The 15,179-nt window shown below is 35.8% G+C and overlaps 1 protein-coding gene across 1 annotated transcript; it reads left to right on the top strand.

Annotated features, from left to right (window-relative positions):
* Nucleotides 1-397: 397 nt before the first annotated feature.
* On the top strand, nucleotides 398-12,141 carry pgm1 (phosphoglucomutase 1). Its single transcript, XM_073870227.1, has 11 exons — nucleotides 398-752; nucleotides 1,749-1,911; nucleotides 2,055-2,198; nucleotides 2,293-2,418; nucleotides 2,970-3,160; nucleotides 5,072-5,226; nucleotides 7,603-7,718; nucleotides 8,047-8,186; nucleotides 8,600-8,789; nucleotides 10,530-10,654; nucleotides 11,834-12,141. The coding sequence occupies exons 1-11, from the start codon at nucleotides 507-509 to the stop codon at nucleotides 11,921-11,923; spliced, it is 1,686 nt and encodes a 561-aa protein (XP_073726328.1). The 5' UTR covers nucleotides 398-506; the 3' UTR covers nucleotides 11,924-12,141.
* The last annotated feature ends 3,038 nt before the right edge of the window (nucleotides 12,142-15,179 follow it).

The raw sequence follows: 15,179 nt of genomic DNA, 5'->3' as shown, positions 1-15,179 counted from the left end.
CAATTTGCTTACTGCATACATGTGGATAAGGACTGGGTGGGTCTCCTAGGTCACTAAAAGGACAAAAAGCACCATAAAGTATTCCACACAACTTTGTTTAAATGTTGGAGAACTTGAAAGTGTTTAAAGTACTTTAATATCCATTTCTTTTCATTCTTTGAACGGCACTATCAGGTCCTCGTCCACTTCTATAGAAAATGAGTAGTGACAGGCTTGTTCGACGTCATGCGGCGCTCCAAGAACTGACAGGCGGATGACGTCAAAGTACCGCGAGAGCGATTCGAAATTAGACTTGTCTCGCATCGCTCTCGCGGTACCTTTACGTCATGCTCCTGTCGGTTTTTGCCGCGCCGCATGAAGTTGAACACATATAGCGCCCCTTTCCCTTTAAACGTGGGCGTGTCTGAGCAGTAAACGGCCAGTGTGTTAGCAGAGAGGCTACGTGGTGAACAACACACATCAGACTGGGCACCCGGATAGTGACAGAAATACACCGCTGCTGCACCATGGTGAAAATTACAGTGATCAAGACCAAACCGTACACCGATCAGAAGCCCGGAACCAGCGGGTTGAGAAAGAGGGTGACCGTGTTTCAGCAGAACCAGCATTATGCGGAAAATTTCATCCAGAGCATTATCTCAACCATTGACCCTGCGCACAGGCAAGAGGGCACACTGGTAGTAGGAGGAGATGGACGATTCTTTATGAAGGACGCTATTCAGTTGATCGTCCAAATTGCGGCAGCTAATGGGGTAACTTAATGCTATGTCTATGTATATTTCATCACCTATTGCAATAGTTGAATGGAAGGGGGTGGGTCTGTCTTGTCATGACATTCAGATTCATTACAAAATAGCAGTGGTTGCTTTGACATTGAAAAGATGCTGTTAGTTAACTGTTGAAATGCATTGAACATGCAATAAACCGGAAATTCACTTCAATGGCTTTCATATTGCATACTTTTAAATTATTTTTAAATAAGAAATTATGTCGACAAACAACATTGTTGTATATTTGCCGGAGGATAACATAGTTTGTAGTAAAATAGTTTATTCCCATGCAAATGAAGTCTGTGAGCTTTCTTGGCGAGGTTGTTTAGAGACACCTTTGACATTTCACGAGCTGCCAAGAGCGAGAGCTGCTGCGTGGTGGCGGCGTCATAACATAACAGCGTGTCATCGTCTAGTTTAATATACGAAGTAAAAAAACAACTTTACAAAACCGAGTTATGTCAAAGTGAGAGGTTTACCTTGATGTCACGCGGCACTACGTTTGACATCTTCGTAGCGCGAGAATACTTTAATAGCTATGCTTTCAATTCGCTCTCGCGGTATTTGATGTCATATGCCGTCGGGCTGCGCAGCGCTGCATAAAGTCGAACATACGTCATGATGCGCAGGAGGCGTGCCTGTAGTCACGTTCTTCTGCACGCTCAGGGCTATTTAGAAAAACAGTGTTTAAATCTTTTAATTAAATAGCTCCATTTATAAATTAATATTCACTGTATTCTTTAGATGTACTATGTCCTCCTGTTTCATTTAAACGCGTTGTGTAACAGGCCTTTGCATGTGTGCATCATGCAGAAGGACACATCAATAGAGTTGAGGTCATGTAAATGCAACTGCATAGCAAGGGCAGAACACACATCTTATATGCATTAGGGTGATTGGGACCCAGGTAGGGCATTGTTTTTATGCAGATTTTTCCGGTGAGTTGATCTGGGGTTTCTCTTGTTTATAATCTGACAGATTGGCAAGCTGGTCATTGGTCACAATGGAATTATGTCAACGCCCGCTGTATCCTGTGTGATTCGTAAGATCAAAGCCGTCGGGGGGATCATCCTGACCGCAAGTCACAACCCGGGTGGCCCTAATGGAGACTTTGGCATCAAGTTTAACATATCTAGTGGAGGTTAGAGATTTACACTTGGGATCAGTAAATAGCATGTCTGAATGGTGATGTATATATTTTATGTTAAAACCATGTATGATCATCCATCATCTCATACAGCCGTACAAGACAGTAATTCGGTTTGCCTGACATGTCTCACTCAGGTCCTGCACCAGAGGGCATCACAGACAAGATCTTTCAGATCAGCAAAAGCCTCCAGGAGTACCACATCTGCCCTGAGCTCAAGGTGGACCTCTCAGCCATTGGGAAACAAACCTTTGAGGTGGACACGTTCAAGCCCTTTACCGGTACCATATGTTGGATAATTTTACATTTATGCAGTCACTTTTCTATTCAGAATTTGGTTTAGTGTCTGCACTGTTGTCTTGTGTCTTTTCGCAGTGGAAATTGTGGACTCAGTGGAATCATATGCAGAGATGCTAAGAGAGATCTTTGATTTTGCTGCTTTGAAGGAGTTACTTTCAGGACCCAATCACATCAATGTACGACTGGATGCAATGCACGGAGGTGAGGATCAAAGTATAACAAAACAATTTATCAGTTTTGGGCAGTTTAGAGATCCAGTCTTGTTAGCTAAACATTCCGGATCACTAAAAACGATTAATTTTGTATTCGCTGGTGTATAGAGTATAAATAATTCCATATGTCATTATCAACATTTTATTTTACGTTAGAAGTTTAAAGACAGTTTGTTATTAATATAAAAATATAACATAAATCTGTTATAATGGTATGTATATGGTTGTAGCTGCTTAATCTTATATCATATCGGGGCAGTTTCCCGGACAGGGATTACACTAGTCCTAGACTAAAATAAATGTAAGAGCTGTTCAAACTGAAAACAACCTGCACTGACACATCTTAAAATACATCAGTGCCCTTAATTTTGCATCAAAATGCACACAAGTAATGTTTATAGTAAAGCTTGTTTGTTAGTTATATTTGATTAAACTGAGGCCTAGTCCTGTTTTAAGATAATCCCTGTCTGGGAAACCGCCCCATCATGTCTTTGGTATGTTGTTTGAAATAAAGACTGCATTGTGCTTTTTATTTACTAGTGGTTGGTCCATATATAAAGAAGATTGTGTGTGAAGAGCTGGGTTCCCCTGCTAACTCTGCTGTTAACTGCGTCCCCTCTGAAGACTTTGGGGGACACCATCCTGATCCTAACTTAACTTATGCTGCTGATCTGGTCAATAATATGAAGGGAGGCGAATATGACTTTGGTGCAGCATTCGACGGTGATGGTGTAAGTCCTAATGACTTTAAAATCAAAGACAAACCAAAAAAATCTTAAAACGTCTGTAAGGTGCTTTGGATTAAAGTGTCTACCAAATTTTTAAATGCATACGTCAGACCAACCTGATTTGCAAAGAAATTTGGGTGTATTTTACAAGGGGGCTAATTCGTGTTTGTATAAAGTGAATTGTTAAAAGCATTAAAGGTACAGTATGTTTTTTTTAGTAGCATCTAGTGGTGAAATTGGGAACCAACCTCAATTTCAAAATGCAATGAGAAGCTGCGTTAGCTGCCACAGGACAACCATGGCGTCATCTGACTGTGCGTTCACACCACCACCGGCGGCGAGCTGAGGGGTGTCGTGGACCGTGTGAGTTGAAATCAGCTCAACTTTATGATAATGAGCTATGACGCTGTTCGTCGGAAATCAATATGAAAACGGAAACGTTCACCACCGCTTGAGAGGATTCCAGAGAATACCTTTCGGGCATCAGAGCGCCCACTACACTTTTTTCTATAGCGTCGTTGGCAGGACAGCCAGAGCGTTTTTTGACACTCTCGTTGGCGGTGGTGTGAACGTACAGTTAGAAGACTTCGAGGCGAAACGTTTAGTTTGTCAATTTAGGACAACTGTAGAAACATGACGGCGACTTCAATGTAAGGAGACACGCAATGTATATAGATAAAAACTGCGTATTTTAAGGTAATATAAACAATACAGTTCATTATGTAAGGTCTTTATACACCATTATTAATATGGTTATGTATATTATATTGCATTTCTGTCAAAAGATCCTTCTAAAAGTTACACATTGCACCTTTAATGAAACCTAACTAGTGCTGCCTCACGATTAGTCGCGACTAATCGTTTGCAGAATAAAAGTTTATGTTTACATAATATATGTGGGTGTATTGTGTATAATAATTATGTATAAATACACATACACACATGTATGTATATAATTAAGAAACATTTGCATGTGTATATACATGTTTATATTTATATATAATCTATATTATATATAAATATAAATATTTATTATATAAATATATATTTTTCTTAAAATTTACATTTATGTGTGTGTGTTTATATAAACATAATTATTTTACACAGTACACACACATTTATTATGTAAACAAAAACTTTTATTCTGCAAACGATTAGTCGCGACTAATCGTGAGGCAGCACTAAACCTAACCCTAAACCCAGTGTCAATGGCGTAAAAAAATCATACAAATGATATTGTAAGAATTTAAATAAATGAACCACCTCTTAAAATACGTACAAATTGTAATGTGCACCTTTATCAAAAGCAACTTACAGTGCATTCAAGTTATACGTTATCAGTATGTGTATTCCTTTAGGGTTGAAACCATGACATTTTGCTGTTAACACAATGCTCTATCATTTAAGCCACAGGAACTTTGTGGATAAATGTAAATAAGCAATTATGTTAGATTGCATTCCAAGAAAATGTGAAAAAGAACTAAACAGTACCTTTGTTTTGGTAAACCATTCTCTGCAAGCATGTGAAAAAATAGGTAATTGAAATTTGGCTCCCCTTGTGATATCATTTATAATGTCCGACCACGGCACTCCCATTTAGTGCAGATATCAACTCATTTGCATTTTAAAGGACACACCCAAAAACATTTTTGCTCACACCTACAAAGTGGCAATTTTAACATGTTATAAGAAATTATCTGTGGGGTATTTTGAGCTAAAACTTTACATATGCACTCATCGGACACCAAAGATTTATTTTACATCTTAAAACAGTCTTGTGAAATATCCCATTTAAAACAAGTGTATTGTTTAAATATATGTGTAAATTTACAATATAGCATGTCAATTTCCTACAAATTCATATAAGAAGTATCTCATTATACTGTATTTCTTTCTTTGCTCTTCTATTTGCAGGATCGTAACATGGTTTTGGGTAAGCATGGATTTTTTGTTAACCCCTCAGACTCTGTGGCAGTCATTGGTGCCAATATTACATGCATCCCTTATTTCAAGAAGACTGGCGTAAAGGGTCTGGCCCGCAGTATGCCCACTAGTGGGGCTCTGGACAAGTAAGTTATACTTGGCTTTAAAATTAATTCTGAGGTTCTCTTGTATGTTGCTTTAGATAAAGCATCTGTTAAAACACCGGTGAAAGCAAGTGTTAATGCAGCTCAGTTATAAAGCATGGCATTAGGAGCATTAAAGTCATGGGATCAATTCCCAAGGAAAAACATACTCATAAAATGTACCTTTGAGTTGCTTTGACCCGTTTCCATTTTCTACATAACTTTCATTTATTTAGCATACGCATTTACATTTTACTCAGTGACAAAAACGGTTTGGCAAGATGAGAAATTCAAAAATCTTTTAAAAAGCTTGTTTTAAAAGCACACATCAGGTTTATTTCAATGCACATAGTGTATTTATGTTAATTCTATGCAATAAAAAAATTACATTTGCACCATATTTATAAAAGTTAAGACTGAATGGACCTGAAAATGTCAAATGGTGTAACTGCCAATTGCGCAAAAGAATAAGAAATGTTAAATATTTTATCCACCTTGAAAGTATGTAAGCGTAATCATCATCAAAAAAAAAAATGTTTTACACTAAACTAGATGATTATATTTTATTCCACATTTTTTATGAATATATTTATATTTTCATTAAAAAAATACTAGTTACACCAATTGACACAGACCGGTTACACCACATTGACATTTTGGCAATTATACCCCAACTATTCTTTCAAAATGAAAAAAGAGAATGTATGCGAGTAATCTGCAAATTTATTTTGAAATTTTAACCCTTTTACATTTACTTGAACCATACGGACACAAAATAATTCACGTCACGTCATTGACCCAAACACAGTTGCCTGGGGTACTGAAACAAAGGTCTCTGTTTATACTTTTAAATATACTGTTTTAGCGAATGTTAGCCTTAAATTACTTAAAAAATCTAAGAAACCCCTTATTTCATATATTTAATTTATTTTAGTTTCATTTTTCTATTTAGAAACTAATTACAATATTTTATATTGCTTATATACATATTATGGAAAATTTGATACACATACTTGCTTATCATTTATTATGAATATAATTGACCGATGACAAACCTACAGACAATTTTTTGTACAGTTAGTATCGCTATTGTAAAACTTCTGGGAAAAGTCAATAAAACCATGTATTCTATATATTTTCATAATTTTTGTTGTATCATTGTGCCAACTGACTTTACTAATAGAGCTGCTTTGCAACAATGCTAAATTGTAAAACCCGCTATAGACCTTTTGCGAGTCGACGTCACAGTTATGTCACGCGCGCATGTGGTGGCAGAAAAACAGTGGAAATGAATGAGACACGAGTGAAACAAACAATATAACTCACTAGAAAATGTTTTGTTGTGCTGTTGAGTGTCAGAATAGGAATGCCAAACTAGATGACCTTCATTTTTATAGTATACCGTCGTCGAAGACACCATTTGAAGATAAACGTAGGTGTTTATGGTTGCAATAAAAGCCCTCAACCAGACAGACTGGAGTGATGAAATAATCTGAAAATCTTTTAATAATTAGAATAGAAAATAATTAGAGAAGATATCCGGTGTTCTGTCGAAGTCTGATGCCTCTATGTGTTTCTTATAGCGTTTTATCACGTTACGTTTATAATTTATTTAGAAAGATTAAAGATTTGAATTAGTTCATAATATCAATAATATTACTATTTATTAAAGTTTTCGTATTTTTTCGTTTTCTATTACGTCTTTTTACCTTATATCTTAGCCTATGTCTTCTTCCTGCTTGTTCTAAATTATGATGTTTACTTATAAATATATAAACATAGCGCACACACACACACACACACACACGATGTAAAGTGTTAATAATATATAAACAGGCCTATACAAATTAATTTGTATGTAAACATAATAGTTTTAGAACAAACACGTAAATATAAGGAAGAAATTGAAAACAGGAAATGATGAAATATTTAATAAATGATATTATACAGAATACATGATAGTATTGCTCTTATAAGTACGTCAGCGATTCATACTGTAAAAATAATTGATTTACCAATAAAGAACAATACATATACATTACATACATGCACACATTTAGTAGCCAAGCCATTTAAACTTTTAATTTATTTAAAAAATAAACGTAACTTGGTGAAAACGTTATAAGAAACATTACACTTAAGAGAAATATAGGGGAAACAGACTTCTACAGAACACCGGATCCTTAAAAATCACAGTTTTACGCTAAAACACTTCACACAGCTATTGAGAAGCATTCACTTTCTGCCATCAGTTGGGCTCCGCCCACAAAAAACGTCATCTCTGTTTGCAAACACGCAAAAGGTCTATAGAATTGTACTTAAATTGAATGGAAAATTAAACAGATTTGAGTATTCTGATATATAATTTGTTTTGTACAATGTGGCTAAAGCTTTGAAGATGACGCTTTATGAAACACCCACAGGCTGGAAGTTCTTTGGTAACTTGATGGATGCTGGCAAGTTATCCCTCTGTGGTGAAGAAAGCTTTGGTACTGGTGAGTAGCCTTGATACTACTAGTCGAAGTTTTTCTAAAAATGAGACTTACGGTAGCTTTTAATGCAAGGCTAGGCAGTTGTAGAGGTAAGCAATGATGCTTGCTTTAAAAAGTATAATGTGGGAAAAGATCACACCTTCTCTTTAGAGCTTTCCTCCTTTAAAACATGCATAGCCAGATTTATAAGTTTATTGTTAATGCACAGTAAAACAATTTGAAATAGATGCATCATTCAAGTGTTTTTTGTCTAGCTAACAAAAGTTGTCTCTGGTAAAAACATAAAATTTTGAAGGTTAGGGTATGTCTAAAAAGTTATGTTTTTATTTAGGTTCTGATCATATCCGTGAGAAAGATGGGCTTTGGGCGGTGCTCGCTTGGCTCTCAATACTGGCTTCTCGCAAACAGAGTGTCGAGGACATCATGAAAGACCACTGGCAGAAGTTTGGTAGAAACTTTTTCACAAGATATTTTGAACCGCATAATGTAGCTTTACTGCCCTCTGTTGGTCAGTCTGTAATGAGGACCTGGGGTCTCATTTGTAAAACTGTGTATATATAGGATCCTTACTAAAAGTCTTTGACCGCACAGAAAATATTAAGACTTATTAAAAACAAAGCAATTTTCCCTTTATAAATAACAGATCACCGGCAAGTGTGCGTACATGAATCATCCTCAGATCCCACAATGCAAGCCCATTCTGCTATCGATGTTTTATAGATCACAACCTTTGCGTGGGAACTGCTGTACGCACGTTTCCAGACCTCTTTTGTGCGTACGCAAGCTTTATAAATGAGACCCCTGGTGATGTTCTCCAACTGTATTGGGCAAAGTATTACAAATTTTATTTAACTTGATTTGTACCAATTCTCTCTTTCAGATATGACTATGAGGAGGTAGAGTCTGACGCTGCAAATAAGATGATTGAAGTCTTAGAGAAGACCATGTTTGATAAAGCCTTTGTAGGACAGAAGTTCTCCTCTGGGGATAAAACATATCAAGTGGACAAGGCCGATAACTTTGAATACACGGATCCAGTTGATGGCAGTGTCTCAAAAGGACAGGGTTTGAGGAAGGACCACCACAGACAACAAACTGGAAATATAAATAATACGTTTTGAAATTCTTTTGGAACGAAATACAGAAGCTACTATACAGAAGACATGGACCAAATTTTTATTAGGTGTCTTTAGCTACTGTGTAAAAAATATTTGATACATTATACTTACGTAGTGTACATGCATGTTGTTCAGGGTAGGTTTTGGGCTTAGGATTGGGTTTAGGGTTAGGGATCGTGTTCCCACACTGCATGTTAATACATGCAGATACTTAAATGTAATTACAATGTAACATCATGTATGTACACAGTCGTTACATTTTGTAATCATTTTTATGCGAGTACACAGTAGTTAAAGACACTCATGACTAAACAATCCGGTCAAATCTATAGTATATGGTCCATATCTGTTATTACCACACTGTCTAGTTCAAGGTTTTTAAGCAATTGGTCATAAATCTCACTGCCATTATTTGGAAATTCCTAACCATCTGCTGACAGTAAACAATTACTTGCCTTCTCTTCATTTAGTTTTTAGTAGCTTTTGTATTTTTTATTTATTTTTTTGATAGCTCGCTCCAAAATTCTCTGTTACTCACCCTCCCTTCATTTAAAGGATTAGTCCAAAAAAAATTCAGATAAGTACTCACCACCATGTCATCCAAAATGTTGATGTCTTTCTTTGTTCAGTTGAGAAGAAATTATGTTTTTTGAGGAAAACATTCCAGGATTTTTCAAAGATTTTTCAAAAGAGTTTCAAAGGACTCTAAACGATCCCAAAACAGGACTAAGGGTCTTATCTAGCGAAACGATTGTCATTTTTGACAAGAAAAATAAAAAAATATGCACTTTTAAACCACAACTTCTCGTATATCTCCGGTCCGGTGAAGCGCCAGCGCAACCTCAAGTAATTGCGTAGTGACGTAGAAAGGTCACGTGTTACATATATGAAACACACATTTGTGGACCATTTTAAACAATAAACTGACACAAAGACATTAATTAGTATCATTCAATATACAACAACGTCGGAACGGTCCTCTTTCTGCACACTTGTAAACACTGGGGCGTAGTTTCGCATGTCATCCGTGACCTCTTGACGTGATAACGTATTGCGTGAGGTCTCGCTGGCGCATCACAGGACCGAAGATAGACGAGAAGTTGTGGTTTAAAAGTGCATATTTTTTATTTTTCTTGTAAAAAATGACAATTATTTCGTTAGATAAGACCCTTATGCCTTGTTTGGGATCGTTTAGAGTCCTTTGAAACTCCGTTAAAAAAAACTGTTAAGTGTTAGTGTCCATTAAAGTCCATTAAAATGACAAAAATCCTGGAATGTTTTCCTCAAAAAACATAATTTTTTCTCGACTGAACAAAGAAAGACATCAACATTTTGGATGACATGGTGGTGAGTAAATTATCTGGATTTTTTTTTAGAAAATGGACTAATCCTTTAAAAACCATATAGCCATATGACAAGCTTACAAGAATGTTTGCATTGCTCTCTTCTTTACAATGAACATGGATGCCTGTAAACTCAGGGTACAAAAAGTACCATAAATGTAGCCTATATCACTTGTGCACTATATTTCAGGTTTTCTAATATGTCATGTCTCAACCCCTAACAATAACAAAAGATTATTTGTCAACCTCAAACAATTGTAAATGGATTGATATTCGAAACAGGCGTTCTTTTGAAAGCCCGGTTTTGCTCATCAACCCTGTGTCTTGTCTTCCTGTTGTTTAGGGTTTGAGGATCATCTTCACCGATGGCTCACGTATCATCTTCCGACTCAGCGGGACAGGCAGCGCCGGGGCAACTATCAGGCTTTACATTGACAGCTACGAGAAAGACCCACAGAAAATCTACCAGGACCCACAGGTAAAGCATTCGGTCCTTCGTTGGTGACTTCGATCGGGGGTTTTCACACTTTATGATGCCAAGGACCCCAAAATATGATATTAAAATTTGATTTTTTTTTTCTGAAATTTTCTGGGACCTCTAGAACCTCCTGGAGGCCCCATATGGGTCCCTGGACTCAGGTTTGAAACACGCAGATTTAGATCCTGTCCACATGGTTTAGCTGTATACGTACACATTTTTTTTATTGAATCAGCGTTTTGTCCAGACGGATCCGACGTTTTGGGAGCCTGAATCTTATATTTCTTTAAACGCAGATTCCAGTTTGCAGACATTTCTTGTCGTCAATGTTAATCTGTATTTTAACCCCCGTGTCAAAGAGCTGAAAGGTAACTTGTTGCAATGACACAAGCGTCCTCACTTTGACACGCCCCTTAAGGCATTTATTCACACCTTACACATTTCTTGAGATGACTCTGTGTTTACAGAGGGAAAAAAGATCGGATTAAAAATCAATTGGATATGGGAAACACTGGCTTCATGTGGATGTGGCCTTTAAATTACACAACATTCCCTGTCTAAAAGTTCACTTTCATGAATACATTTCTTCATCTGATTTTTTTAAAAAGACTTTAAATGATAAAGCAGATGTAGCTGGAGTAGTAATAGATTATGGCATTGCTCAACCCAGCACATATGGTTGATGGTTTTATTTTCTTAATTATATCCGATCACCCTGTCCTAAAGAATCAAGCTCAGAGATGCTCGAAATTAAGCTAAGGTGACCTTTTAGTTCCAGCAAACCCTTTCATCTGAGTTTTAAGGCTTGAGTTGCTATAGAAAAAAATCGAAGTTTAGATATAGGTTTTTATTTAAAGGGATAGTTCAACCCAAAAAAAATTCTGTCATCGTTTTCTCATCCTCATGTTGTTCCGAACCTACCGATTGTAACCCTTTGACTTTCATAATAGAAAAACAAATATTATGGAAGTATTGTGATAAATGATAAAGATATTTTGATATATTATGGTAAGCACCGTATTTGTTTTTCCTAATGGTTACAATCTTGTGGTGTGCTTACCTTCATTTATCAAAATATCTATACCTTTAAGCTCAGTGTCTTTATTGTATTTATCTCTTTTTGTTAGGGGCATTATTATTTAATCTGAGATTATAAATAGTCTCTCTGCTGTTCAACAGGTCATGCTTGCTCCTCTGGTGGACATTGCCTTGAGGATCTCTCAGCTACAAGAGAAGACCGGCCGCTCTGCTCCCACTGTGATCACATAATTACCCAAGAGTCTCTATTCACCTGATCCAGCCCAGACTAGCCCAGACATACTGTATTCAACAATGCCTTACATTATGATCATCAACTTCATACCCCAGTCATTATGTGTCTAATGTGTCCTCTTGAAAGTCTCATATTTCTTGTGTTTCATGTGCACAATCAAAGATCTGTAAAACACATATAAATAGAGAATATTAATATAGATGACTACAAAATAGTTTTGCTTCTTGTGTTTTTTTAAGAACAAATAATGTCCGACACACTACCTGTAGGCTATCTATTGATTTATACATCACTGTGCACTGTAATTTTCCTCATTCTTATTGGTTTATTTATTTATTAGTAATATGTTTTGCTAAGGACTTCATTTGGCTAACTTTAACCCTTATAAGTCCCTTGGGGTCAAAATGACCCCAAGCCACTTTTCTTCATCTCAGTGAAATACATTTTTTGATTTTTCTAGATTATCTGTCACTATTAATATTAAAAACTTGGCTTGATTCGGCCGTTCTGAAGATATGTAAAAACAATTTTTACAAAAGAGGCCCTTGGGGGTCAAAATGACCCAAATTCAAAATGAATGGGAAATGCAAAAAATCTATCCAGTATAAATCTGAAAATTTCAACACTGAAAAGAAGGCCTGGTACTAGCACAAATGCAAAAATACATGCTCATTCACACGCACACACAAAGGTATAACTGCCACAAAGAGTATTTTTTATAGAATTAGACAAAAAAAAAACTGCCACAGATGGTGAACAAAGATGTAAAGTGGTGGGCTCTAATGCACACACGCGCACACGCACATTTGAACGCAAAGACACACACACACACACACACAAAGACACAGTAACACGTACACACACATAAAGACACACACAGAAAGACAAAATCACATGCGCACACAGACTCACACACTTACATTTAGTCAAATTTCTGTGGCATTTTGTAAAAACAGACATTTCAAAATGCATCAAAAACTACAAAAAATTATATTCTTTGAAATTAATATTTATTTTTAATGTACTTTGTAATGTTTATATATACATAAATTCACAAAATTTATAATTTTTAAATAACTAAAGTAGTGATGTGAGCAGTTGGCCACATCCAGTGAAATGAATAGGTCTCTATGGGCCTGTGCTGATCGAAATGATTTATTTCCTAAACTGTAATTCTTTTATGTTTTTTTTAACCAACAGATTGCTGAATTCAACACATAACATCTAGATCAATATCTTAAAACAATTTAAATAAAAAAAAAAATTTTTTCATTAAAAAAAATTATATTTTACATGCAAGCTAATGATGTAGTTGAGGAATTTAGTGGTAAAAAGGTGTAAAAGTACTTTATATCTCCCAAAACACAGCATTAATGTATAGATGGGAAGTAAACAAAAAAAATGATATATTATTTGTATCATTAAAAATGTATATGTTTTTTGTTATCTCACTTTCAATTTCTGGGGTCATTTTGACCCCCGCGGACCTCTAATGTAAACAGGAAAATCGGGGCTTATCAGGGTTAAAGGTGATTTTTTTTGTACCCTCACAGTCAAGATTTTTTTTTAATAGTTGTATATCTGCCAAATATTGTCCTAACAAACCAAACCATGAATGGAAAACTTATTTATTCAACTTTCAGATGATTGACCCTCGTGGTTTTGTGGTCCATGGTCACATATGCTGTATGAATAATTAGGACACATGATATAATATATAACTTAATAATACAAAGTTGCATTCAAGTGTTTACCTTGTTATTATCGGTCAACCAAGCTTTCTTTGGCATTGCGCTAAAATCTGTTAATTTGTTACACGTTGCCACTGCCCTCATAACCCATTGTCATCACAAACTTCCAGCCACAGTTTATTTTCTTTGAATTTGCCTTCAATTTATTTAACACATGACAGAAAGTCAGGTGCGCGTACCTGAAAACAGAAACTTCTTTATTTTGTGAAACGTGTATTTAAAAACTGTACTGCTATTTGAAATTTACGCATATCCCTATGATCAAAACATATCCTCGGGCTGTGTCAGTAATGACCTCAACTTTATTACAAGCCATTTATTAATACCTGTCAGTACACCCGTCACACACCCTCTTTCAAATAGTTTCCCGTTTGTGTTCTGGATGAAGAAATGGGTGGGATAATTTCTTCAGGACAGGTTTTCACATTGTAAAAGCTCTATGTTGACATAGCAAGATAGAAAAATGCCCTGCCTGGAAAGTAATGGTTTGCAGGTTGTATTTTCATTAGATGTCATTACATGAGGTAATAGCAGTACAGTGTGTATTTGGCTGTCAGGTTATTATACGCTGCACCTCTTTTTTAATCTCTTTTTATGTTTTTACCAGAAGATATTAACATGGAGTTTCAAAGAGACTTAAGCCTTTTAGAAAAGGTTGCCAACAAATATGATTATCACATGCATGCTTCATTAGCCGTTGAAACCAAAGAAATCTTATACAACAAAATTGCAGCCAGCACCACCCCTTGTATACTATTCAAAGGGTTTGGGGTCACTTGACTGAAATGTTTATTTATGACCTACACTGTGGTGCTTTAAATTAGTTTTGTAGACAAAAATATAACTCTGCCAACAAATTAGTTTCCTTCTTTAGAGAACTAAAAAGTTTTTAAATAATTTTTTTTTAAGAAGCATCCCATGGTGATGCATGAAAACACTAGTTGATAAAATGCCTAGAGAGAATTGTTACCAAATAGGCAATGTGTGACTACTCTGACAATGCCAAAATGTGTTGTGGTTTACTGTTTTCTACATATCTTAATTTTACATAATGTAAAGAACATTTTGTGAAACTATAACCTTAATATCTTAAAAAAACATTTCACAAGACTTTTTTAAGTTGTCAAAAAAATCTTTGGTGTCCCAGTATATATGTGAAGTTTTAGCTCAGAATACCATATAAATAATTTATTATAGCATAAAATTGTCACTTTGTAGGTGTGAGCAAAAATGTGCCATTTTGGGTGTATCCTTTAAAATGCATATAAGCTGATCTCTGCACTAAATGGCCGTGGTTGGATAGTGCAGATTAAGGGGCAGTTTTATCCCCTTCTGACATCACAAGGGGAGCCAAATTTGAATGACCTATTTTTTCACATGCTTGCAGAGAATGGTTTACCAAAACTAAGTTACTGGGTTAATCTTTTTTACATTTTATAGGTTGATACAAGCACTGGGGACCCAATTATAGCACTTAAACATGGGAAAAGTCAGATTTACA

This window comes from Misgurnus anguillicaudatus, chromosome 8 (assembly GCF_027580225.2).
Source record: "Misgurnus anguillicaudatus chromosome 8, ASM2758022v2, whole genome shotgun sequence".
Taxonomy (NCBI): domain Eukaryota; kingdom Metazoa; phylum Chordata; class Actinopteri; order Cypriniformes; family Cobitidae; genus Misgurnus; species Misgurnus anguillicaudatus.
This window is presented reverse-complemented; position numbering and strand designations above follow the sequence as displayed.

Bases quoted from the DNA above. Each gene is read 5' to 3' on its own strand.
- pgm1 (XM_073870227.1), top strand. From the start codon at position 507: ATGGTGAAAATTACAGTGATCAAGACCAAACCGTACACCGATCAGAAG. The intron at 1,912-2,054 runs GTTAGAGATTTA...TGTCTCACTCAG, and splicing joins GTTTAACATATCTAGTGGAG to GTCCTGCACCAGAGGGCATC. The intron at 10,655-11,833 runs GTAAAGCATTCG...GCTGTTCAACAG, and splicing joins AAATCTACCAGGACCCACAG to GTCATGCTTGCTCCTCTGGT.